Source organism: Artibeus jamaicensis, unplaced genomic scaffold, assembly GCF_021234435.1.
Source record: "Artibeus jamaicensis isolate MK-2021 breed Jamaican fruit bat unplaced genomic scaffold, CSHL_Jam_final contig_464, whole genome shotgun sequence".
NCBI classification, from domain to species: Eukaryota; Metazoa; Chordata; class Mammalia; order Chiroptera; family Phyllostomidae; genus Artibeus; species Artibeus jamaicensis.
In genome coordinates, this window is record NW_026521842.1 from 14385105 (window position 1) to 14412848 (window position 27744).

At 42.8% G+C, this 27744-nt stretch overlaps 1 protein-coding gene across 1 annotated transcript in view; it reads right to left on the reverse strand.

The window, feature by feature from the left end:
- The window catches only part of HYDIN (HYDIN axonemal central pair apparatus protein), a 339107-nt gene that overhangs the window by 169326 nt on the left and 142037 nt on the right, over window positions 1-27744 (reverse strand). The window contains exons 16-21 of the mRNA XM_037154186.2: window positions 22866-22933; window positions 16051-16271; window positions 13455-13555; window positions 9125-9260; window positions 6333-6497; window positions 4878-5030 (exon numbers count right to left, since the gene is read on the reverse strand). Of these exons, the coding sequence (XP_037010081.2) occupies window positions 4878-5030; window positions 6333-6497; window positions 9125-9260; window positions 13455-13555; window positions 16051-16271; window positions 22866-22933 (844 nt within the window). The remainder of the gene's footprint in view (window positions 1-4877; window positions 5031-6332; window positions 6498-9124; window positions 9261-13454; window positions 13556-16050; window positions 16272-22865; window positions 22934-27744) is intronic.

The window sequence follows — 27744 nt, forward strand, 5'->3', positions numbered from 1 at the left end:
TATTTTATTACAGCATTGTGATAATAACCCAACTGTCAGCCAATGGGCAAAGAAAGAAACATACCACTAGTAAGTGGAGTATACACAACAGCTAAAACGAATTAAGTAGATTTATATGTATTAACATAGATAAGTGTTGGAAACATAAATGTGAGTGTAAAAAACAATCTGCACAATGTTACATGCAGCGATAAAACTTACATACATTTTAAAGCAACAAAAGGCCACTACCTAGTATTTATAATACAGATATATCTGTAATGAGATACAAAAAAATGGCCTGGATATACATCAAATCTATGTTACGGTGGCTTCTGGGGAAAGAGGAAAATGGGACTGGTAAGGAGCACACATAAAACTCCAACTTTAATATTTTACTTTTTCCAAATGAAGGATCTAAGGTAAATGTGAGAAAGATTAACGTGAATTAAATTTGAGTGTCAAGTGTATCTCTTGATTTTTCCTATACTAAAATATGGTAAATACACACTGACCTCTGGAGTCAGATATTTCTGCAGTGAAAGGAGAGGACTGACTGCATTTCGGAGAATGTGGGTTACCACAGAAGGGCTGACAGCTGTCCCCTATCACCAGGGGCAGCTCTCTCAGCCATCAGAGCCTTGATGGTCTCATCTGTGCAGAGGCGCCTGAGCCTGGGGTGGGAGAGGGTCTGGGTGGAGTGGGGCAACGGTAATAGCATAAACAATAAAACATATTTTCCAAAATATATTTCATTCAGGCCCATTTCTTTCATTTTCACTAACATCTTTTTTTTTCTTACCTGTTTTTTTCCATTGAGGTAACGGTTCATTCCAAGGACAGAGCTAATCTACCCACTGAAGGTTGAGAAACAGCTCACTCTACCCCCTCTTGACACACATTATGGGGTGTAATATCTTAATAAGAGCATCTATCAAAAAGCCTTGGAGAATTATTTCTTGTCCATTAAAGATTTCCCTAGCACTAATAGCTCAACAGAGTAATGGAAGAACTAAGTCACAGATCTCTTGTGTGAGCTTCAAAGGTACTTAGGGATAGTGTAGTGTATGCAGCTGCAGACTTCAACAAACCAGCTGCCACACAACAAACACACACACCTCTCTCCACCATCTCTTACAATGGACGGAGTCCGGCACCAAAAGCACCAAAAATCTCACTGCATGTAAAATGCTTGCCGATCTGCTTTTGGGTTAGTCTATTAATTTTGTTACACTAGGTCATAGCTTTTTGTATTTAACCTCTTCTAAGAGCTATAGTAGTGAAGAATTTTTACACACACATATGGGAACTGAATGTTCTGTCACACTGTCACAAAGGATCAAAAAAGGCAGGACAGTAAACTGTATCATTATTTCAGATATATACTTGGAGGAATTATGGTTGATTGAAAATAACATCATCGAGATTATTTGCATATGTACATTTTAACACATCTCTGAATAAAATGAAGAATATCTGTTCCTTTTGTCCATTTCGAAAATGCTCCTTAATTTCTTGCTTTCAGCAAAACCTGCTCCTGTAGATGTCTATCTTTAAGGGCCTTCTGTGAACAGAAACCCAAAATCCACTCACCATGTCCAAGTGCATTTTGATAACCAGTGAGTAGGCAAAGTGGGGCAGCACAGCACCATGGATGAAAGCGCGTGGGTCTGAAATCGGACCGCCAGGAGTCGGAACCGGGCTCTGCCACTTGGTAGTTACGGCAACTTACCTCACCCGTCTGCACCTCTGTTTCTACCTCATTAAGGGGGGCGTCATATTAGTGTTTCTCCCAGAGTCCTAGCAAATGAAATACTGCACACAAGTGGCAAACAGAACTAAATAAACATGGGTCAAAATTAATGTCATCCGTTGCACTGTCATCGTCAACCCTGCTGCTAGGTGTCGGGAATTCAAAGCGGAGGCCCTTGTCCTTTGAAGGAGTCAGGCATATAAACAGGTAAACGTAGAAAGGGGACCCCCATTTAAATGAAAAAATAGCCCAGGAGCTTAGGGTCTGAAGGAAAAGCCCAATGATTCCCTTGATGCCATGCCACTGTGCATGGCTTTGGCAAGAGACCGAGAAAATAAAAGTTTAAAAGGAACGACACTTGAAGGAGGCATCGGAATTCCTGTTTCCTGGATCCGGAAACCTCTAAAGATCTAACTACAATGGCCTCTCCCGTAGATCACAGAGGCAGATGGCCGCTGTGTCGATGTTTCAGTGCCAGCTGAATCCCAAGGTGTCACTGACATTTGTATACACGTTCTCAAATTAACAGTGCCCGAGGCTGAATTACAGTCAAAGGAAAAGGAGAAGGATTCCAGATGCTTCCAACCAAGTGCTGAGCAAATGCACTTGCTCTTCCTAGCAAGGGGCACCCATGCAAACAAGGCAGCTGTCTTCCAGCCGGGAGCGCAGGTCCCAGCACTGGGGGGAAACTACCGTATTCCCACCCTCATTTCTGCTGTCACCAGAAAGAGGACATCTGCCTTCCTGAAGGATCACAGTGGGTACAAGCAGAGCCCACAGTCTTGCCAAAAGGGCCTTTTGTGCTCTGTTCTCACATCCTGATATTTTTTACCCTTCCAAACTAGAGGTGATTCGCTCTATTGTTCTGAGTCCTTCAGCTTAATCCAAGTAAGTCTGCAATTGGAAACCTTCAGGGAGGTTGGTATTTCAGGCATTCCAACGCAAAGACCTTACTGCTGCAGGTCATGCAACTTCTTTTACTAATCAGTTTTTTTTTACTCTCAGAATCAGTTAAGCTTTAAAGGAACAGAAAAAAACATGATCTTCACTGCTTCTTCACACATATTATACTAGGAGGTTTCACTTTTTTAAAAAAGTCATTTTTTATATAGCATTAATCTCTCAGAAATTTAAAATTGCTCTTAGCGTCATTTATCTTCCCAGCATCACAGTGAAGGTGGGCTTCCAGCTCCCCTTCTCCGAGACCCTCCAGCCAATAACAAACAGAGGTTTCTCGCTAAGGCAGAAGCTAGTCACAGTTTGCCGGGACGTGGATGCAGTGCATAGGGCTGAGCAGGACAGACAGCAGACAGATGGCTGACAGACGGCTGACAGTGGGCGTGGCATCTGGGGAGGGAGGGCTGACATTCGATGGCAGCCAGAACGACCCCTGGCTGAGAGAATGACCCCTCCCGTCAGGTCGTCAGCAGGAATTCCAAACCGGACTTCACAGTCATAGCGGAAGAAATGAACAACGTGCCCCTGACCCTACTTATTCCTCAGTGAGCTAGAAATTAAGTGCAATAAATATTTGACCACCATTTTATCTCGGTTCTGAGCTGTTGGCTTAGGGAGCAAACAACTATTAATGAAAACTATTTCCTAATGCTTAGTAAATTCTGTAAAAATGAACTGGCAGTTTTAGTACTGTATATTAAGTTGAAATTTAATGAAATGTTTTTCTATTTCTTCCCACTGTAGTTAATTTCTGAGTTAGTATAATCCAATTTCTATAACAGTAACACATATAGTATTCACTAAGAAATCCATCGAAAACTCCAGTTGAAATGACTTTGATGCCAACGGGCAATCGACTCGATAAGCACCAGCTTTCTGAGAAGAGGACAGAGGGAAAACACAGCCCACAGCAGATCACCCGTAGCACACATTCGGCTCCTGGGAACTGGGGCTGGCCGATTTAGGATGATATTAAAGAATCAAAAGATGGAATCATGGAACCTTTGTGGGAAAGAAAAGTCCCATTTTAACAACTAGTTGCATCATTCAATATGTATACTATATCAGCAAAAACAAACACCCGATAGATCTTTGATGTGCTTTTTGCTCTTGAAATGGACCTAAAATTGCCATAAACAGTGAAATCTGGAGATATCTGAGAATGTAAGGGGAGATGGTGAGAAAGGGAATAGTTACCTTTCTACTTGTTCCTAAGCACTCTTTGGTCTCTGCCCCCTTCTCCAGTGCCCACCTCTCGTTGCCCTAAACTAGTCGGCTGACTCTTTCGCTCCCCCCCACTGCAAACTCTGCACGTACAAAACCGGACTGGAAGCAACACATCCTGAGCAATGCACCGAACCCATCACCTCCCACCAAACACATCGATTGATTGGATAAAGACTAGCAAAGGCGTCTTTTCCATAGAATTTCTTGTTAAATGTTATTCTTTACACAATATCCAAGACTCGTGTTAAAAAGAGCAGTGACTATATAGGAAAAGACTGCCTTTACAAGGAATAAAGACAAATGATGATAAAAATGAATAATGATCATTGTAAATGGCTGCTAATTGGGACCAATGACTCTGAGGAGCTGTCGTTGAAGTCAGCAGAAAACTATAATTCTATTCATTCTGATAGTGGCTTTTATAAAATTAATAATTTTGATTTTTCAGAAATAACTGACAAACAATAAAACCAAATGTTAGTATTCATTCAAATGTCAATAATTCGTGGATAGACGGGCCACACTATTTTAAATTTTATATTTAAATTTAGAAAATGTTCTCCAAAATCAGTACTCAATTACTGCATTAGAGATTCCTAAATTCTGCAAAAAAGAATGTTATCTCTGTTCAAAAGGCATCGAAAAGGTGTTTCCTTGAGATGCGGGGCTGGGCTTGGGCACAGCTCAGTGGGAAACCTTCGAAGCCTCTTCCTGAACTGAGATCACAGTAAATACATTTGCTTGTTTACCAAACTACATGCATGTTGTGTTCCTTAGTCAACAAAACAATTATAATAAGGAGGAACTGAGGATGAGAATGACACAGTTTAATGCAGTTAAACTGTGTAAATCTCTGTTCCTGGTGATTATTTTCAAAGGCGCGCTGCAAAGGTAGGGCTACCGCCTGTAAGACTTGGGCAAAACTGTACTTGATTCACGCGACGGTCCACAGTTTACTCACCATGCGTGCCTTAAACAATCCAGGGATGAAGGACTGGTTAGAGAGGTTGAGAGTCCTGGAGGACTCCTTTAAGACGTAGATTTTGCCAAAATCAACTTGAACGGGATGTATGTGGATAACTGGGCCTTCGCCGATGCTCCGTATGTGACACACCTGTGTTCCCAGCGAGAGCAAGAACATGCAAATAGCTGAGAATGGCTGGTCTTTACAATCAATTGAAACAGAAGCTTCTAGCCACCTCTCTAATAAACAGAAGTGGTATAAAACAATGCTTGATAGAACTGACATCCTTCCTGCTTGGTACTCCATGGTCAGAGAAACAAAGGGACCGCCATGCTGCTCAGGACTCTGAATCCCGTATGAAGCAGGGTGGGAAACCCTGAAGCAGGGTGATTCTCACCAGGGTGATCGGCTTCCCTGGGTCAGCCCAGAACTGTGCACAGAGGGGAAACCACAACCATGGTCCTCTCTACACCACCCAGGAGCCTGCCTCAAGAACATTTTGCATGGGCCTAGGAACTGGCAGTTAAGAATCAGAAGGGGCTGGACTGAGGGGCAGGAATGCAACCCACTTTATTCTGCTCCCCTCGCCCTGTGCCCTCAGCGAGGAAGAGGGCCTTTTTCTTTCACAAAGTGCTGCTGGCTCAGCAAATGACCCTCTTATGAGCTGCATCAGGGTACAGTGGGCCCAGTGCAGGCAGGCAGGGCAAGGGGAGCAGCGGCACCTCGTGATGCTGCGGTGTAAGTCCGGTGGCTTATCTATGGCATCTTACACAGAAGAGACAGAAGCAAAATCCTAGTTAATCCTACTAGCTAAGCAATCAGAACCTCTTCGAACAAATGTATGCTGGTGTCACCCAGCACTCAAGTAAACCAAGGGTGTGGGGATTCACAGCCTGCTGGGCAACTTCCTTTCAGATTCAAGATTCGTCCTTTGATTCACTTCAAGCCTCGGAGAGCTTTCCGGGTCTCCCTCTTCCCACAGCTGGAGAGAGGCTACTTGTCTTAACAGGGAAGGCAGGTGGCTTTGGGCAAGGGGTCCAGTCGGCACACAGGAAGAGGCCTGGTGAGCCACAGTGAAACTGATCTCAGAGCCCGCCAAGCCTCGCACAGGGGCAGCTGAGGAGGGTGTTAAACACACACGCATGCTCTCCCCTCTGAGAGTTGGGCTTAATAGGTCTGGAGAGGGCCAGGCATGTCTCGGCATGTGAAAAACTCCTGAAAGGAGTTCAAGAACAAGCGCTACAAAACACCACTACTTTTGGAGTTATCTGCAAACAGATTCCTGAAGTAATGTATTGCTAGTTTTTTACCATTAAGGAGTGAAAATACAGACTCTCAAACTACAAACCACTGGAGAATATGCAAATATGACATGTGCCTTAAAAGCAGAGGCTTGGAAGTTTGGTAAAAAGCACAGCAATTTTAACCGCAATTCTAAAAACTGGCTCTCACCACAGGGGGGTCCTGGCTCCCGAAGATTGAGATGTAAAGTGGGGATGTATGTTTCCCAGGGACCTGGGTCTCCAAGGTCAGGGGTATGTGAACAGTGCTCTGGGGAGAGATGATTCCACGGGGGCTGGAACAAGAGAACAAGACAGCAGGCGAGTCCTCACGCACCTGGTGGAAGACACAAGCGAGAGGGATAAGCATGCCTCTGGCAGGGTATAAAATCAGTAGCATATTAAGAAATAAATGCTGCCCTGTATCCACAGAGGTTCTTTAGAAATGTCCCATCATTCAAGCAAGTATGCAGGGACGAGCACCCCAATCCTGACAAAAGGAAGTCTGGTTAAGTGGGATGTGCATTAGGCCCCAAATCTAAAGTGTACAACCCAGCAAGATGCAGAAATCATCCACAATGTGAATTAGTTCAAGACAACAGCTGCCCATGGCCACCTTCCTTAATCTGGCCCTCAGTGCCTCCATGTTTTGCTCCCCACCACTTGGTCCCTTTGTGCTCCATCCACAGAGGCCACTGGTGTTTCCTAAACACATGAGGCTGCTACCGACCTCCAACTCTGCACGCGTGTCCTCTCCCTGGAATGCCCGCCCCCTGCCTGCATACGCATCCTGGATATCCCCGGGTATCCCCAGTGCTCTGGAGTCCGCGCTTTTCTCCCTCCCCAGGGAGCGCCTTGTAGTCCTTTCCCGCAGCGTGCACTATCTATGCATCTGTGGTCGCCATGGGCTGGAAACTTATTAGAGGCCCACGGCCTGGGCCTCTTCTCGATACATGCACACCTTCTGGCCCCAAACAGATGCTCGTTACTTGTTTTATAGATGCAGAAACAGGTAGGCTAACGAATAAATGAATGCCGCCCAGTGTCTACCAGTGGACATTGCACAGAACCTGTTTTGCAGCCCATCACCAGCTTTCATGCAATGACAACTACAAATAAAACTTTAAAAGCCCATGGCCAGCCCTGGCTGGTGTAGCTCAGTGGATTGAGTGCGGGCCTGCGAACCAAAGGATCACAGTTCAATTCCCAGTCAGGGCACATGCTTGGGTTGCAGGCCAGTTCCCGGCAGGGGACGCGCGAGAGGCAACCATACAATGATATTTCTCTCCCTCTCTCCTTCCCTTCCCCTCTAACGATAAATAAATAAAAAATATAAATAAATAAAATAAAAAGTCCCATGGCCATGGCCAAATAAGTTTAGGTAATTCTGGGAAACACTCTTCGGAATTTCAGCTCCTCAAGAGAAGGACAGAGCGTGCAGTCTTCCCCCACCTGGAGCACCCCCTGGTCTTTCCATGACTGGTCGGGTCCCACTGTCCTGCCTTAGTGGAGACTGAGGCAAAAGGAAAGTCAGTAAAACTGATTCTGTCTTTAGATAAAGTTTTGATATTTTGTTTACCATTGATTTTGATTTCTTAAAGTGTAGCATGAAAATGTTACTTATCTTGAACACTGAGTTTTTTTGGCTCTCCCTTCAATTTCGTGCTTGAGGCTAGTGCCTCACCCTTCTCCCAGCCCAGCTGGGCGGAAATAGCTTCCCCACCACTCCAGGTGCAGGCTCTGCTCTGAGTTCTCGAGATGAGTGCGTGCAATGTGCAGGGATCCCCTGCTGTGCTGCTAAGTGTCTGAAAGTCAGAGAAATTGTCTCCTGTCACCCCTCACCCTTGGCTTCTGGTTCTGTCTCTGAGAAGTCCACAGAATAACTGTAATTCCCTCTTTTACATAACAGCCCTTCGACTAATTGAAGGATAGCTATTTGGCCTGGTTAAGTCTTATCTGTTCCAGATTAAATACTACTTTTGCTCCTCATATGACTTGGATTTTCAGATGACATAGTCTGCCATTCTGGTTACTCTGAATATGATTCATTCTTTTTCCAAGTTTCTATTACAAAAATGCAATGTCAAGATCTGAAGACAAAATTCTGACACTGTGCTGATCGGTAGCCACCTCCTTTCTCTGGCTGAACACTAGGTTGCTCTGACATGGCCTAACCCTGCATTGGTTCTGTGGTCCCCATATTGGCCTTTGAACTCATTTTGAACTTGCAGCCATATAAACCCCCATCTGGTTTTGTTTGCATGAATCTTTATCAGAGGACTGTACCTACAGAACTGAGTGTAAACCCACATGCATTCTTGGTAAACTGCATCTCCTTAGGGACCTTCCACTACTCCAGGCTGTACAGATCTTTCCAATTCTTTAGTCCTAACATGTTGACTGCTTATTTTCCCACCTACCTGGGTGTAGTGGCATGTGGACAGAGCTATTTCATAAAACATTAAGAAGAAATTTGTCAGGATGGGGGCAGGGAAAAACAGAAGCAATTGCACCTTTTCCATTCTTGTATTATCTCTAGCCTTCTAGTCCAACAAATCCACTTCTAAATATTGCATTACTATGTGTTAGTGAAGCCGTTCAAGTCACAGCCATGGACACAGATGAAAACTCCCAGCTCTCCCTCACTTCCATGCATGGTTAATTCAAAGGCAATTATTTGCAGGTGCAACTTCTGTGTGTTGGCTTAATTGACCCTTTCTTTCTTTATCAAAGGTAATTTTCCAGGGCAATTAGCAACCATTTATACCTGCAGCTGCTCACTCATGCAGGTGGCAATCCAGCTGTGGCTTTATAACCCAACCCCTAGATTATCCCAGGGTTAAAAATCAGAACTGCAGAAGGTCATGTGTTCAGGAATATAGCTCTTAAGAAGGATTTCTCTTTCCTATTGAGGGAATCCAACTGAAGAAAAGTCTACACTAAAACAAGGATAAAGTAACTCACCTGAGGCAAGACCTCATAGCATCCTGGGAGGTCGTCGTGATTGACGAGCTGGATGGTTTTCGCGTACGGGTACTTCAGGAAGCAGCGCCCGAAGTCCACCTCTGCGCTGAGCAGGCGGAGGGAAGGCACGATACACCTGCTCGAAGGAAGGAGCCCATTACAGAATTTAATGGGTAGAAAGCTCGTTTACATATGGAAGTGCAGAGTCCCGAGTTAAACGCATTTGTTACTGTCATATAGTATTTTTCTTTAATAACGATATTAATCATTTTCAAATCTTCTCTCCTGCCATTTTTCTCTCCCTCAGCCCCCAGCCACCATTTTTTAATCAAAAAAAGGGCTAGAAGCAGGACTCAAACAGCTGTCTCCCGTGGGTAATGACTAACATTTCCACTGTTTTTCATATTTGGCCTTTCTTTGGCAAGGGGCCCCCTCAGTACGAGTTACTTAAGGTAGTGGGTCTGTTTCCATGACAAACAGGCAAGGCCACCAGCATGGGGTCCTATCTAGCTGTGACACTTAGGACCAGAGTTCCCTGAGGACTAGTAACACCATTTAAATAATGGTAATAATTCTAATTCCTATGCAGAACAGCTGTCTTGCTTGGATCAGTGGGCTCAGGCAGCTGCTGGACCCAGAACTGGCACTGTGACAATGGGAAGTGGCGGGGGAGGGGGAAGGAGAGTTGTGTCCTGCAAAGGGAAGAACGGAAGCCCTGCATGTGCGTTGGGTCTGTCATCGGGTGACCTGGGTTTTAGTTTTCACCTGTGAATCTCAGCGTCTGCCCTGCCCTGCTGCATCATCACAGCACAATGCAATGGTGAGGAGCACCAGCATTTGAATCATCCTGAGCCAGGTTCAATAGAGACCTTACCAAATACAACCTTGAACGTGTTCTTTTCCCTCCTAGAGGCCCAATTTAATTACAGGTAAAATGAAGGTAGTTCTAGGGGCTGGCATTTGCATCATTAACTCTTCCAGGGCATTGCGGGAAACACAGGAGGTAATGCACAGGAAGGGCATAGCACGGTGCCACGGAAGGGCTCAGTAAGGGATGCTGACTGCGCAGAGGGGGCACGTGAGCCCTTTCTGCTGCCTCTCTAGGAAAACCACCTCAGGGAGCAGAGATTCTTCCATTGAGAGTCTCTGAGCAGCTCCTACGGATTACACTAAAGTAATGACATGAAACAAAGTCTTGTTAATCCCAGAGCTTGGGATTTTGCATGAACAGGTGTTCATTTTCAGCTAAAATGGAAGTTGTCACTTGACCCAATGATTTTTCTAAAGTTAACCCTTTACTACCTGAAACACTGTGGCTGAGAGGGTTCATAGTACTTGACTTGGGACACAGAGTATATGTGGTCAGAAACTCATAGCCAGAACAAAGTAAAGAAGGACTTCCGCCAAGATGGAGGCATAGGTGGATGAGCCGTGCCTTCTCACACAACCAAGATTAGAGAAAACTAAATATTAGCAACAGAAAACACAGCCAGAACACGGAAAATTGAACTTTTCGGAAGTCCATTAACAACAAATTCTTCAGCCTGACCGGTAAGGGGCGAAACCAGCGGCTGGCGGAGCAGGGTTGCACAGGAGGACTCGGCCAGACACACTCAGGCCGGCGGAATCCAGGCGCAGGGCAGACACGACCCAGCGAGCGACCAGGCGAGCGACCGCGGGGGGAGACAGCCAGGCCCGGGGCTGCGTGTTGACTGAGGTCGCGCATTTGTGCGAGGGTGGACAGGCGAGGGAGTGGGCGGTTGGACCGGGCCGGCAGGTCCCCACGGCAAGCGGCAGTGGAGGGCGCCGCCATTTCCCTGCTCTGACCCCACCTCCACATACAGCGTCATAACCCAGCGACTCTGAGTGGCCCGGCCCAGGTGAACCACCTAAGACACTGCTCCTCCGCACCCAGCTGTGAGAAGCGGCAGAGGGGGTCGCCATTTCCCCCGCTCTGGCCACGCCCCCACATACAGCCTCACAACCCAGCGACCTGGGAATCCAAGGCGCCGCCTCTCACACTTAAAGGGCCCGAACAGACCAAGAATGGCGCAGGAGGATCTCAGAGCCCCAGAGCCAATAAATCTAAGCGATGAAGAAATAGCAAAACTCACAGACGCACAGTTTAAAACATTGGTGATCAGGATCCTCACAGAACTGGTTGATTATAGCCACAAATTAGACAAATATATGAAGGCGAAACTAATTGAAATGAATGGAATTGCACAGGACACCAATAGCAATGAAAAGGAAACTGGGACTCAAATCAATGGAGTGGACCAGAAGAAAGCAAATAATGGCCAAACAGAAAAGAGTCAAGAAGCAAGAATTCAAAGAAATGAGGAGAATCTTAGGAACCTCCAGGACATCTTTAAACGCTCCAACATCCGAATTATAGGGGTACCAGAAGGGGGAAAGGAACAGCCACCAGTGGAAAACTTATTTGAACAAATAATAAAGGAGAATTTCCCCAATCTGGCAAAGGAAATAGACTTCCAGGAAATCCAGGAAGCTCAGAGAGTACCAAAGAAGTTGGACCCAAGAAGGAACACACCAAGGCACATCGTAATTACATTAGCCAAGATTAAAATGAAGGAGAGAATCCTACAAGCAGCAAGAGCTAAGGGGACAGTCACCTACAAAGGAGTCCCCATAAGACTGTCAGCGGATTTCTCAAAAGAGACCTTATAGGCAAGAAGGGGCTGGAAAGAGGTATTCCAAGTCATGAAATCCAAAGAACTACAACCAAGATTACTCTATCCAGCAAAACTTTCATTTAAAATGGAAAGACAGATAAGGTGCTTCTCAGATAAGATCAAATTCAAGGAGTTCATCATCCTGAAACCCTTATTATATGAAATGTTAAAGGGACTTATCTAAGAAAAAGAAGTTAAAGAAACATGAACAGTGAAAGGACAACAAACTCACAGTTATTAACAACCACACCTAAAACGAAAGCAAACTAAAAGGACAGCTAGATCAGGAGTGGAAACATAGAAATGAAGATCTCAAGGAGGGTTAGCAACAGGGGAGTGGGAGGAGGAGAAGGGGGGAGAAGGTACAGAAAATAAGTAGCATAGACAGTAGATAGAAAATAGATGGGGGGGGCAAGAATAGCATGGGAAATATAGAATCTAAAGGACTTGAGACACATGGTCATAAACTAAAGGGGGGGTGATGGTGGGGATGGGGGGGTAGGGTGGAGGGGAATAAAGGGGGAATAGAACAACTGTAACAGCAAAATCAATAAAAAAAAATTTAAAAAAAAAAGAAACTCATAGCCTCTTGGACCTTAAAAAAAAAAATCAAGATAGCTGCAGGAAAAAGAGCCTGGGAAGTATTAGAATAAACCCATGTAGGAAAATGCAAGACTAGGCAAAAAGGTAAACTTGGGTATAGAGAGGACCAGATGAAAGACTGTATTTTTTTAAACGAACAAAAAAAATGAGTCAGGTCTTTGGAAGGAATACTAAGCAAGTAGATCATAACAAAGCCTTGACCTTCAAGTTCTTTGAGGGCTGCTCTCTGACTTCATTCAAGCCCAAGGCACATGCAGTGGTGCCTGTTATAATGGCCCCACCAAGTAGCACGTCTGCGCCTTCTTTAAGGTTCACTACAGACCTAAGTTCTAGGAATTGATATATTATCAGAAATGTTCTCTATTTCCTTTAGATGGCATATATACACTCTAAAGTCCTAGACCTGGAGACTTGTTTGCTTTGACAAGTGCGTGGCCCATGATTACAATCACTGTCATCATCACGGGGTGACATAACAGCCTTGGAAAGACTGTAACTTGGTCAAGGAGACACAGTCAACCAGAAAAGCCAGGATCTTAACCTCCTCCCAGAGCCCACTGCTGTCTCTTAAAAAAAAAAAAAAAAGAGAAGTTGGTGCTGGTTCTGAGGAGTTTATATTGTTAAAGATGGCTTCGCTGAAGGCCCACTTGCAGCCTAGAACAGGACTGTCTTGCTAAGTGGATCTTACACTGCAGAACTGTGAGCACCACTCTTTCTGCTGCATAACTTTGGAGTACTGTATTTAAAGATAAAAATAAAAACCAGCAACTGTTCACATCTTTCTGCTAAACCCTTTTTAGCTCTATACCTTCAAAGTCAGAAAGTCAAAAATAGAGAGCACTGTTATTCTTCATACTGCAAAACACACACATCCCTTCTCTTATCTAGCTCCACCAAAGATGCGTTTGCTGTTTTAAAGCTTTGTTATTTGAATCAGATTCAGTCTCCCTTCCCAGGAAAGCAGGATGAGAGGCAGCCCACACTGGCGGCTCAGGGGAGACTGGGACGAGGGGAGCAGGTGAGCGTGATACCTCGCTGTAATGAGGAGCGCCAGCACTTCTTCCCCAATGCCCTCCACGTCCACCACCAGGGCCAGCTCATATTTCTGCGCAGTGTTGGAGCATAAGGTCACCTGCAAAGAAAAAGGTGAAACGCTGCCCTTCTGAAAGTCCAGCTCTCCCTCTGCAGAGAGGAGAAAGAGCCAGGGGACAACCACACTGATGAGTGAGGCTTCTGAGTACTTTATGATGAGATATGGCGTTTTACATTTTCAGTTGAACAAGTTACATATCAGGGTCAGGGCATGCTGAGTTTTTTCAAAGGCCAGGTGAGAAGCCCAATGGCTTTAGTACAATAGGTCTGCTCCTTTCTGAGGATGTTGTTACCAAAGAAGCAGTATCTCCATAAGGAGGAAAAGGGCCCTGAAGGAGGAGCAGCACCAAACAAACCTTAATTATTGTAATTTAAATCATTCCCTACACCTCTGGGCTATATAAATTATGAAATTCAATACACCAATAAAGTACTACAGCTAAATTCCTCTTACAGCAAAATAAATAGCATAACCATGTCTATTGCAGAGGATGCCATAAAAAATCAACTAGTCTTTTTTTTTTTTTTTTTTTTTAGCAAAATCTTGTCCCCTGCCCCTATATTCGGTATTAGAGCAGAAAATAGGAAGCTCCAAAGAAAGGTCTCCTCCAGGACAATATCTGCCCAGTAAATTTCACCCTGAGTTGTATTTACTGTTGTGAAACATTACATTTAGGCTTTTGAAGCCTTGTTACAATTTTTAATTGCTTTACAATGACTTGTATTGGAAGAGATACTTGAAAGTCTAGAAAACAGCTTCTGGCACAGGCTAAGGCTTTTCTAGCTATAAATTATGTATCAGGTACTAATTAAATGTTTTGGGTACAAAGGGAATTTCTGGATGGAAAATTGGGTTCACACAGACGTGGTTGGAGTACAGATCATAAAAAACAACAACAACAAACTGAAGCGTGGAGAAAGCTCGCCCAAACACAAAGGGAAAATAAAGCGAAGATGGGCCCTCTGATTTGGGAAGAAAACACATCAGATTTGGAGAGAAGCAGCTGCCCCGGTGTGTAGATTCCTAGAGTGACTCTAACCCCTGTTTATGCCTCTGAGCTGTGGTTTGAAGGCAGAAGACTGCTAGACAGAGCTACGTCTTCTCCAATCTTTCCACCCTATATGGGAGAAGTATGGGAGAAGTATGGGAGGAGAGAGAGAGAGAGGTAGTAGCTAACATGTAGGCTGAGTGTTTAATAAATAAAAACAGTAAACAAACTCAATGCAGCAGCACCTCTCCTTGGGAAATTCACAGTTAGCAACTGCTGTGACTTTTTAATGGTTGTGTCCCCCCACAAATTCCTCAGTTGAATCCTAGCCTCAGCATGATGGTATTAGGAGGTGGGGCCATCGGGAGGTGCTGCCTCATGAGGGTGCTGCCCCCGGGAACAGTATCAGTGCCCTTATGTAACGGGGCCCACAGAACCCCCTAGCCCCTTCCACTGTGTGAGAATGTAAGGAGTTGGCAGTCTGCAAACTGGAAGAATGCTTCACCAGAACCCAACGATGCTGGCCCCCTGATCTCAACTTCTTGCCTCCAGGTTGTAAGAAATAAATTTCTGTTGTTTATAAGCCACCCAGTTTCTAGAATTTTATAAGAGCAGCCAAAACGGACTGAGACAGCAACCCTGAGAAGTGATAATGATATATGATATCGAACCTCATTGGACACGTGGAGAAGCCCTTGAAGAGCTAAGAACTTCCAGAAAAAAATTAAGGATAAGTGGATAATATGGAAGATACCATGAAGCATTTAAAATAATTTTGAGGGATGAAACCATAGCCGAATTAAATATTCACAGACAATGACTACAGAGAAAATGAACCACCTTAGTTATTAAGTCTTATCGTTGTTTCTTTCCCAGAAAAGATTAAATCATTTCACTTTAGCAGCCTTCAGTGTTGCTGGATCGAACTGGAGAAGAAAATGTGAGTGAGGGAAGACAGTGAAGCCTCTCTCAGTCAGCCAGGAAGTAATTCTGCTGGTGGCACCGCAAAGCCATGACCGAAGCATCACGCCTGTGGGCCCAGATGTGAGGTGCTGTTGGGAATGTCACGTCCACATCCACCACAAAGCCCCGATTCAGATTAAACATCTGAATAAACAGGAGGTCACCTGGGGCATACCCATGAACATTTATTGGTATAAACAATCTGAGTCTAAATTAGGAAAGGAGGACCTAATTATCAGTGAGTCCTTAAATTGGTTTATATCTGTACTGATGGGTGTACTATCCATATGGAGCAGTGGCTTTGCTAGAAATCACTACAACCCACTGCTCTGGGGGAAGGCAACACATCAGGATCGATGGAAATCCACTGGAGTGGTATCTGCTCTTTTGCCCAGTATATTTATACCTGGCTCCTTTTGCCACAGTGGTTTATTTCCTCATGGCCCCACTTTCCCGTGTGAATGGAAGGCTCTGCACCCCACTGACCCTGGCAGTACTGAGCACGGCCTAGACGCGGTCCCCGCAGCTAGCTATCTGGGAGTTCAGCTGCCTGGCCTTGTGTGCTGGGAGGCTGTCACTTTACCCTGATAGCAGCAAATCCCTGGGAGCGAATGGTGCCACAGCTGGGGGTGATGGTGAATTCTTTTGGTTTCGTTATGGGTATTTCGTCCTTGTTCCAAGAGGGTCCTTGGTTGTCTGAATAATCCCGACAACTGGAAACGCCATCCCCAGGGATACGCAGTTTGAAGGTCATCGGGACCAAGGAGGTGTTATTGAGGGAACATATCAAGGTATGAGGAAACCCTGGAAAATGAAGCATGAGGTGAGAAATAAAACCCCTGCAATAGCCTCCCTTTAACTTCAACCTCCCCCAGCACTGCTAAGCCTCTTAAATGAATCGTCTGTGCAACTCAGCATTACTTGCTTAATTCTAACTCTTTCTGATGTTATTTTCAATTGTAAATCAATAAATACATTTTATGCCTTTATTCACCATCCATTCATTCAGTGAATATTTATTATGCATTTACTATGTAGCATCAATAGATAAAAAAATCATCATCCAAATCCTTCCCAAGAGGCAGCCACTATTACCAATTTGCTGAGTAATATTCTAGAAGTATATCTTGCATTTAATTTTTGCATAGAAAGACAAAATTTTCCCCCAAGTAGAATAATGTTTGCTCTTTTTATCTGCCTGTGTGTGAAGGGAGGAGCCTGTGCGGTTTTGCCCGCTGTGTGACCCAGAGCCGGCCCAGACATTAGATAACTCATTCTGGACCTGTCTGAGGCTCATGCCCTCAGGGTCGAGGACATAAAACCGAGTAACAGCCTCTGCCGAGAGAGGCTTTGCGATCTCTCTGAGCCAGCCAGAGACTGGCTTTTCCCTCCCTTAGATAAAGCTGCTCTTTCATGTGGTATCTAGCAGTTCATTGAGATTCTCCAGTTCAGTGAGATTCACGTTTCCCAAGAGATGTGGGTCCTCCTTGCCTGGTAAGCAATAAACTGAGCTCTGGTTTTCGATTCCTTAGGTGGCCATTGTATCTGCTACCACTTTCAGAACAAGAATTATCTATAACCATAAGAGAACCGATATGCATATTTTACTGGATGCAAACATCACTCTTTCTATTTTGAACCCTATTGCAATATTAAACGACTGGTGTTGGAGTAATTACCCACAGAGGGTATTTTGAACTGATCTGCTTCTCTCCCCAAGTCAGAGCCTTTGTCTATACAGTAGGACTATAGAGGAAACTCATTCTTGTCCCTTCTGCGATATCACACCTGCCAGTCTACTTGGAAGAAAGCTTTAATGGAAAAAGAATGATGCGATTTTAAAGGATTGTTCTTGGAAATTGCAGAACTGCTGGGAAGTCAGTTCCACAGTCATGTAGTTGCTGCATTTGACTTTGCTGAACTTTCCCAACATTGACTCTTGAAACCATAGGTTCCTCACCCTGATCTTACCTGACCCTTTATGGGCTAAGCACTCTTCTAATGGAGGGTGTACGTATTATGGAGTGGGATCCTATAGAGACTCAGATGGGTTCTTCCAAACCATTGCTCAGACTACTTCCCTGACGCTACTAGTTTTTCTGAGAAGAAAGCCAGTTGTAACCTCCTAGCTGGAACAACTCCTGTGCAGTATCTGTAATACTGCTTGTCGAGAAGCCCAAAGGAAAGGGATACTGCCGAAGACGAAAGGCTCATTAATATGAATGTTATTCCCAGGTGTCTGGTAGCAGCAAATCCTAATACTGTTCTACCTGTAGTTTCATCGGAATGTAAGTGCTTTACAAGGCAGACCTCTGTTTTCCCTTTCTCAGCATCTATGAGGTGAGAAATAAAAGTATATAAAAAGTAGTATAAAAAACTCAACTTTTCTCAGCATAATTAACAACATGCTAGGCCCGAATGCCTTGAAGATTCACAGAGGCACCTTCATTCCTCTCCCAGTACTTAAATTTGATTTATAAAACAATATTCTCAAGAGATTTGATTCACACTTAATATGCATATCTTCACTTGACCTAGAAAGCCTCTAAGAAGATTTAAAGAAACTAGGAGCAAAAGATCATAAGGCTACAAAGGAAAAGTTCTGATTCTGACAAAAGATGGTACATTATTTAGAACATGACCATTCTATTGGAGAACAGAACTAAGCTCAGGAGAGTGTTAAATTGTTTCAGCAATACCCAGGACCAAAACTTAAATTACAGTTCATAGATTTGGGGGGACACATGGGATATTTTAGACAATGGATCCCTAATTTTTCTAGTAAAATAAAAATCTCCACAAAGCAAAGGGAAATGTATTGGCAGATCATTATGCAAAATGGGTGGTACTTTTGTATTTATCTATAGAAATACATTGGAAAATGGGAGATCAATAAACACATCTGCACAAGCCAGTTTGGACATAAAAAACCTCAGTCTCAGACTTAGAAAAACAATCATTTTCTAAAATCAGGATCCTCTGTCCACTTCAGTGCTCTTCGGCACACCAACTGTGATGTGCCCCAAAGTCTGAGCCGGCCTCTGACAAAAGTCATAGGTCCCATCAAACAAGAGATAAGATCATCTCCGAGCAAGAGGTGATGGAAAAATTTCTCCTCTGCAGCTGGGTATCATATTCCAGAAAAACTGGGCAATGTAAATCATACTGCGAAAACCTTTGAAATAAAAATGGGCCATGCCCAATTGATATGTTTAAGAATACATCCTTGGAATTGTCTGCAAACTCTTTAGCTGGATTCGAGCCTCTCTATACAGAAAGGCTGCTCCCATAAATGTGACTGAAAAGTTGTACACTATAACTTTCCTTCCTGGGGAATAGGAGTCTTACACAGGAGAATTACTGAGAAGCTTACAGTATTAACCATTTGATCAACAATTTCATAATCCACAATCCCTGGGAAATGTAGAACATAAAAAAGTGTTACCAGTCTGAAATTGTCCAAGCTCTCTGAGGCTCTTGGAGTTCTTTGATGAATTGTTTTGCCTTTAGTTCTAATGTCCATCAGCCCCAGTTAACCTCCCCTGGAACTCACAGACTATTCACCTTAGAAAAGAAAAACTAGAAAATCCATGTAACTACGTCTTTCATCAGCCTGAATCAAGCTTGCTTCATGCAGACATAACTACATATTGTCAAGAACCAACTCATCCATCAGTTCTAGAAGCCTTCCCTAAAAACTCACCCTCGGGAGTTCTCCCTTCTTGCAACCTCAACAACGAACACTCTGAAAAAAATACACCAACAGTCTTCAATCTTTGGAGCCTTCACTGACCCTGTGGTTAACTATAAGGTGGATCTTTGGTAAAAAGATGCCCAAAGAAACTGAGTTACTGTTGACTGAAGACCTGCAGCAAACACTCTTACTGGAGAACTTCAGTGGAAGTCTGCCAGTCACCCTTCGGGCAATGGACAACCCGCGGGAACAGACTGCTGTTCCCAGCTCCTCAGAACAAGTGATCATTCCGTGAAGGTTTTTCCCAAGACTTGTGGAACGAGATTTTGCTAGATGTCTGACATTACTGATTCTCACACTTTCCTTCTGTATCAACTGGCCATTTTAGTCTCTATTTACTATCTTTAATTATATAATTATGATATCCTTTGTTATGTCTCTCTTATTATTAATGATAAGTTGCTTGGGTCTGGGCTTTGCTCATGCCTGCTATGATCTCTTCTACCAACCTTTCTAAGATCTTTTTATGATCATTACAGTTAAGCTTTGCCCTTGACTCTCTATTTTACACTCCCCTAAAGTCGACTGAAATAATTAGGTAAAATAGTGACAGTTCATACCTGGGCCATGGAAGAGGCAATTATCATGCATTTTCATTAATGCTTATATGTACCCCAATAACTCTGCCCTTGTACCCTAATTTCTAAGTCTAAATCATCCAACTGTCAACGACACCGAGTGCCTGCAGGCTTCTAGACTCCTTATTCTCAATCCAACACATTCTTGTGCCTCCTGAAAAAACAGTGACTTCACAGATACTTCCCCACCTTTTGGTCTACCACCTGGCATACCAGCTGTAACATTGTCCGTTTTGTTCTTTCCCCAATCCAGGGATTTATCAAAGCCTCAATGTTCCTTCAGGGACAACCGCCACCCAAAGTCTACAATCTGACTCTCTCATGCTATTGCAGCTTCCATCAGCCTAATTAACTATTAGATATGTCATCCAACTTCTAACCCTATCATCCAAATCTTTATAGCCATACAGCAAGCATTTTCAATACCAATCAACTTCATGGTGTTTATAACATCCTCACCACTCAACCCCAACAGGCCCTGATGCCACATCTAGACCTTCATCTCCAACACTGACCTGTAACAGACACCTCTTCAGGAAGGGGCATCAGTATCCATACAGGGACAATATTACCAACTTTAGTTTGTTTCATGTACTCCCCAGCTCAAAAGCAAACCTTGTTTAACTCCACATAATATACTTGCCATCCTGAAATAACTAAAAAAAATTCCTCCGACTCCTGGCTTACTCTTGTAACAGTTCATTTCTCTTTTGCATCTGGAACTATATGCATCCTATTGGTCTTTCACTCTCGAGCCAGTGACATGCTTACTTTTTTATCTGCTATATCAACACCCTACTTGCACATACAGGGTAATAATGAAAAGTTTCCAATAAATAACTGTCCAATGGACCGTGTTTCTTTGTGATGGGAGGTCAAACAACCTGGAAAAGTAATGATTTTGTGTTGAAGTCATGAGGACTCTAGTGCCCACTTTGGGGTTTAAATTTATAATAAAATAATTGTGAGAGGATATCAAAGGTTATTTCTAATTTTAGCTGTTACGGTACAAAATGTAGAAACATATAGCAAAGTAGCTTGAATTAATTGACCCAAGTAGTTTTGAAAACCAAATAACCTTTGATCGATCTCCTGTTGGCAAACAGAAAAGGTATGTTTTTGTTAACATTTCTTGCTCCATTAGCAAAAACAAAAGAATTTATATGCAAAATAATAAAAAATGCAATTTGGGTTTTGAAGGTGGGCTTAGAAGGGATAAGTTTTCAGGTCTCAGACTTGGGGAATCTTGGGTCATGGCTCTGTAGTATGCTCCAGCCTCTTGTCTAGCTGCTGTATCATCTGATGGCTCAATAAGACATCATACAAGAAAACAAAAATAAGCTGCTTCTGATTTTCACCTGAGCTAGTTTCCAAAACTTCTTGCTGGACCAAGTACGACGAACAGCTATTGGCTTATTATCAGTACAGCATGCATTTACATTAGCATCACAGAGATGAGTGATAGAGCAGATTCTGGATAATGAATCAGGGTGAAATTTCTTGAAGTAATTGGTTTGCGGTGCTTACTTGCACTTTGTTTTTTCCCTCCAGAGTGATGTGACATAGGGCATATCTTCCAGATGTCCTTGTGCTGGACTGGGTACCTAAATGCCTATGGAAGGACCTGCTGTTGTCATGCATCGGTCACCAGACCTCACTGTGGACTCAGTTGGGACTGTCTGCAGGGTGAGTGCATGGGTCAGGGTTCACTAATTCACTTCTCATCATGCATCTGTCACAGTCACCCTATGAGTACGCCTTTCTTCATTGGCCACCAGATGATTTCCTAGTTGAAGGTCACTTCTACTTTCCTTCAAAAGAGTCTATCACTCAAACATGCCTCCAGCCATTTTCATATTCTATAGTAACAAACAGATAGTCAACTTCATTTATATAGATTTTCCTATAGTATGTACCTTTTCCATAAATGTAGATGGGGACACTATATAAATAAATATGTCCTGAATAAATAAAACCATCATAACCCCCCCATCTTAAAGCAACTGATAAAGGCAATACTAGTCAGCTTTTTCTAAAGAACTATTTGCCCCAAGTAGAAGCAAAAGAACTGAGTCAAAATGGGAGGCAATAGAGCAAAATGGAAAGGACTGTGGAGTATGGATTTAGACTAGGGGTTCTGAACTTTTTAAAATGACCACCTCTAAAAAGAACCACTGTGATAAGTTAATTTTAAATCAAATCAAATAAATTTTACTTAATATGATTTAAATTCTATTTAATATCCAGTTAAATACTGGACCAAATACTGGGCCAAGAACCAATTTTTCGCCTCTTTGGGACACTATCACTTGTTCTGATAATAGTGATTTAAATACACGTCAATTGAAACATGCCAATCTGGCCACTACTGTGTGACTGTAGGGAGTTATTTAACTGTTTGGTGCTCAGGTCTTCCATCTCTAAAATGGGGATTTTAAATAGGACTTCCCCATGGGATTGCTAAAAGGTTTAAATGTAGTACTGTATGTAATCCACTGAGCAGTGGAGTAGACAGAAGAACCAATAAATGGGAACTTTTGCTGCTATTATTGTTACAATTTTTACTTTTGGGAAAGCTTAGATGGAAGTTAATAACTCAGAGAAGTAACTGAATGGGAAGATAACACAAAAATACAGAAAAGTCTTCAATTTGGAGTGACAAGACACCTGAATCAAACCACCACCGAGTTCACTTCAAACTTGGGAGCATCTCTGTGAAAAGGCTGCTGTAGCCAGGCTGGACAACCAGAATCTTCCTGTAAATGGAATGTTCCTCATGTTTCGATGGTGGAATGAAGTACACGGCTTCCTGTTGTTCCATGGCTGGAAGAGGGGAGCAGACACGCCCTGATAGCGGTCAGTGCCCAGCACACAGTCACAGCTCAAACATGGAACACTGGGAGGTGACAGCAGAGTGCCACTGCCGCAGAGAAAGCACTACTGTAGGTCCTTTTAGCTACTGCCCATAAAAAAAAAGGTAAGAAAGATTCTTTGTAAACCTTCCTCCTCTCACGTAGAGGAAAGTCATTCTTCCCTGTTTCTAATTTAAAGCAGAAGAATACTCACCAAAGGAAACGTCACCGAAGTGCAGAGCGGGAACATTGAAGTGGAAGGTGGGTCCGATGACACAGCCTCTGGAAACAAGAGCACAAAGCAGGGAGGGGGGACAGGGTCAAAAGGATTCAGGGCAACAGTCAGCAACTGGTCAGTACTGACAACCGTCGTTTGTCATTACATCAGTTACAGAATCTAGGACTTAACAACAACAACAACAAAAGAGATTTTGGTCTATCACAGTTCCTGCCACCAACTAACTGTGATCTTGGCCAGTCACTTTACCTCTACGGGCTTTAGTTCCTGTTTCTTAGGTATAAAAGACAGGACTAAAATAGGTGACTCCAAATGTGGGTCTACTTCTCTCTCAATGCAAGGCCTCGTGATGTTGGAGTGATACTCTAGTTTAAAATAAATACAGGCTGACCTCAGGGATATTGTGGGTTCAGTTCCAGACCATCATAATAAAGCAAGTATCACAATAAAGCGAGCTGTAATCTTTTTACTGGTGGAGGGTCTTGTTTTCAACTTGTAAAGAAACAAACGAACAAAAAATGCAACGTCTTAAAGTGCAATAAAGCCAAGAGCAATAAAATGAGGTACGCCTGTAGCAGATCCTGTAGCTTCTAGATAACCAGCAAACACTCTAAGCATAAATATGAGTATCCTTACTCACCCAGCTCCAGATATCGGTGATGTAGGTGTGACACACACGCTGGATGCATTGGTGCCCTAGTGATATTTCTGGCTGCTACAGATCTGACTATAATGTGGTGAGCGGCTGCCGTGAGTATAGGAAGAGCCATGACAGCTAAGACTCAGTGCTGCCAGCTTCAATTCTGAAAGCCTTTCTCAGGACCATCTATTATATTTCATGCTAATGATCCCAGGAGGTTTCAAAAGAGAGGCTGCTACTCAGCAAGGAGTCAGCATCCTACTGAGAATGAAGTCAAACCAGCCTATGGGTTAGACATTGACTTGTAAAAGAAGTTTTTTTGCAGGGTGAGGGGATGCAAAATAACAGATCAAAAGTGTCTGAAAGGCACAAAAGGCTAAAGAAAGAAAGAAAGAAGCCCACAAATTTGCACAAAGCAGCCATTTAATCAATGAAGTAGAAAGAATCAGAGTTAAATCACATTTGTGCAAAGGCACAAATAACCGAGGGTTCCAATTGTGGCTGAATCCCACATAGATTTAGAGATGGTCACATTCTTTACAACGGGTTCTGGGTTTAGGACAGTCTCTGCCAAGACTGGGTGCTCTGTCAACACAGTGGTCTGTTACATTATGAAGACTACGAGTTAGAATGACTGAATTATTATGACATGGTAAGTGAAATGTTTTGAAGACAAAATATCTGTGCTATGGTTAAACGTTATAAAATCATAGATGTAGAAGATTGAGGGAAAAACCTGCACATGGGTAATTTTTTAATCACCATTTATTAAACCAATTTTACAGTGGTTATCCAACCACTTAAAATACTCTGTCATGTAGTTGAAGGGTAAAAAGAAACAGCAAAAGCATAATTGTTCTGATCTTTCAAGGCCTACCAGCCAAAATTATGTAATGTTGATGACAAGGGATACCTGGTGATAAAAGAATAGAAAACAAAACCCAGAATTCGCAACATTAATTTTACAGAGATTTCTTGGGCCGTAAGGTACAGTGGTATTGCTGGTGAAGTCAGTATTAACGTGCAGAGCTGGAGAAGTACAATGATTTATACATGTATTTCCCTCTTCGTCATTGGACACTTCTTCGTGACACCGACAGTTGCTCAGTTTTCAGAATTACTGTTCCGGTTTGAGATAGAACTTTTGGACACATGCAATTTAGATGAGACCATTTCTCTGAGCAGTTTGTGACTATTTTTAGGATGAACATAAACATGCTTTCCGGAGTCAGGTTTTCCTTCCCTTTGAAGGAAAGAAAACAAGAATAAACATCTAAAATAAGTGGCAGAGAAATTTGGGCAAATGGTAATAATGCCCAGGTGATGAAGTGAGAGACTCAAGCTCTACAGAGCACCTGGCGTATTAACTAGTCATAGTTTCCTTGTGAGATTCTTAAACCCTGTTATTCACAATGGAAAACGTTACGGTTTTAGTATGATTTGAAGAATGTTCACACCTCTTCTCTTTCAGGAGAGATAATATTTTGTAAAGAATTGATATTAATTCTTCATTAAACATTCAGTAGAATTCTCCAGGGAAGCCACCTGTTCCTGGGTTGTGTTGTGTGTGTGTGGGGGGTGGTTAGGGGGTGGGTGGTAGTGGTGGTGGTTCTATTTCAATCTCCCTAAGCTATTATGGGTTTATTCACATTTTTTATTTCATTTGAGTTAGTTTTGATAACTTGTGTCTTTCTAGGAACATGTCCATTTCACCCAGACAATCTAATTTGTTGGCATCCAGTTGTTCATAAATTCCCTAATAATCCTTTTTATTTCTATAAGGTTGATATTAATGCCCATCTTTAAATCCTGATTTTAGTAATTTGAGGCTTTTCTCCATTTTTTTCTTGGTCAGTTTCACTGAACTTTGTCAATTTGTTGATCTTTTCAAAGAACAAACTTTCGGTTCAATTAATTATCTCTATTGTTTTGCTTTTTATTTTATTCATTTCAGTCTAACCTTTATTATTTCCTTTTTTGAGCTTACTCTAGATTTATTTGGCTCCTTCAAGTTTTTGAGGTGGAAATTCAGATTATTAATTATTTGAGATCTTTCTTCATTCTAAAAATAAGCACTTACGGCTATCAATTTCTTATAAACACTATTTTTATTACACTTCAAAAGTTTAACATCCTCTGTTTTGTTTTTATTTATTTCAAAGTATTTTAAAATTTCTGTTGTGATTTCTACTTTGACCCACTGGTAATTTAGGAGTGTGTTTAGTTTTCACATATTTGTGAATTCCCTAAATTTCTTCTTTTTGATTTTTAATTTCATTTTTTTGTGGTTGAAGAGCACGTTCTGTATGATTCAAATCACTTCCAGTTTATTGAGAGTTATTTGATGACTTAACACACCGTCCTGGAAGAGGCTCCAGGGCACTGGTTGGGTGGAGTGTCCCATAGGTGTCCGTCGGGTCGGGCTGGTGTGCAGTGCTGTTCAACTCTCGTCTTTCCTTCATTATCTTCTGCCCGGTTGTTCTACCAATTGTTGAAAGTGGGGTATTGACATCTCCAATTATTGTCAAGTTACCTGTTCTCCCTTTAGTTCTGTCAGCTTAGGCTTCAGGTATTTTAGAGCTTTGCTGGTAGGTGCACATATGTTTATAATTGTTGTAGCTTCTTGATGAGTTGACTTTTATAACTGTAAAACGTCCATGTCTTTGGTGACAATTTCTATTTTAAAGTCTATTTCTTCTGATAATAGTACACCTACTCCAGGTTTCTTTGGTTACTGTTCTCATGGTCTGTCTTCTTCCACCTTTTTAAGTTATAATCGACTCATACTTTCAGATCTAAAGTACATCTCTTGTAGACAGCATATAGTTGGACCACGTTTTGTGGGGATTTTTAAAAATCCATTCTGCTAATCTCTACCTTTTAAATTGAAGTGTTTAATATATTTGCCCTTATGTAATTACTGATAGGATTCGTGTCTTTCATTTTACTATTTGTTTTTTATAAGCTGGAATGCATTCTTTGTTTCTCTATCCCTCCATCATCACCCTCCTTTGTGTTAAATGGGTCTAGTGTAGCCTTTTAATTTGCTTATTTTTATTTTACTAATTATTTTAGTTAATTTAGAAAATAGTTTAGGGAATGGGCAATCACAACCTGAATTTAGATAAACAACTTAAACACTGGCTGCTGTGGCTCAGTGGATAGAATGCTGGCTTATAAACCAAAGGGTCACCAGTTCGATCCCCAGGCAGGGCACATGCCTGGGTTGCAGGCCAGGTCCTCTGTAGTGGATATGCAAGAGGCAACTATGCATTGACGTTTCTCTCCCTCTCTTTCTCCTTCCCTTCCCCTCTCTCTAAAAATAAATAAAGAAAATCTTAAAAAAACAGTTTATGACTGTAGTGCGCTGTCTACACTATGGCACAGAACCCCTGAGGCATATGCCCATTCATTCTCCTTACTTTTTAGGTTTGTACTGTTTTGCTAGGACAGCCGTAACAAAATATCACAGATTAGGTAGCTTACACCACAGAAATCGATTTCCTCACAGTGCTGTAGGCTGGAAGTCCAAGATCAATGTGTTGGCAGGACTGGCTTCTTCTGAGAGACTCCTTCGCTGGCGTGTAGATGGCTACCCTCCCTGTGTCCTCACATGGTCTTTTCCTATTTGTGTATTTGTCCCAATGTCCTCTTCTTATAAAGACACCAGTCAGATTGGACTGGGGCCAACCCAAATGACCTCACTTTACCTTAACTCCTTTTTAAAAGTTCTATCTCCGAGTGCAGTCACATTTGGAGGTACTGAGTGGTAGGGCTCCAACATACGAATTTTGGGAGGATGTGGTTCACCCCACCACAGGGATACTCAGGTGGAAGAATGACCAGAGAAAAAATGCTAATAACTTTTGAACTAATCTTGGGATTTTGAATTTCCAGTGGACGTCTTCAGATCAGTGAGTTTTCCTAGGATCCTTAAGGCCGTTTGTGTCTGTCTCTTCTCTCTGTCACCTTCAGACCCGGAGGAGACCCTCCGCCACAGGCGGAGGGAGGAGGCCCTAAGAGCAGGAACAGCGATGGGAGGGACCCCCGTGGGAATCAGCAACTGCTGCCTTGGGAATCCAGACAGAACCTGCAGTATGTTCTGAAAATGTTATCCTTCTAAGCCCTGGGAACCAAAGTCATAGGTCTTCACAAGGGGCTGGTCATAGAGAACTTTCTAAAACCGGAGGACAAACTCTGCTATTAATGACTTTC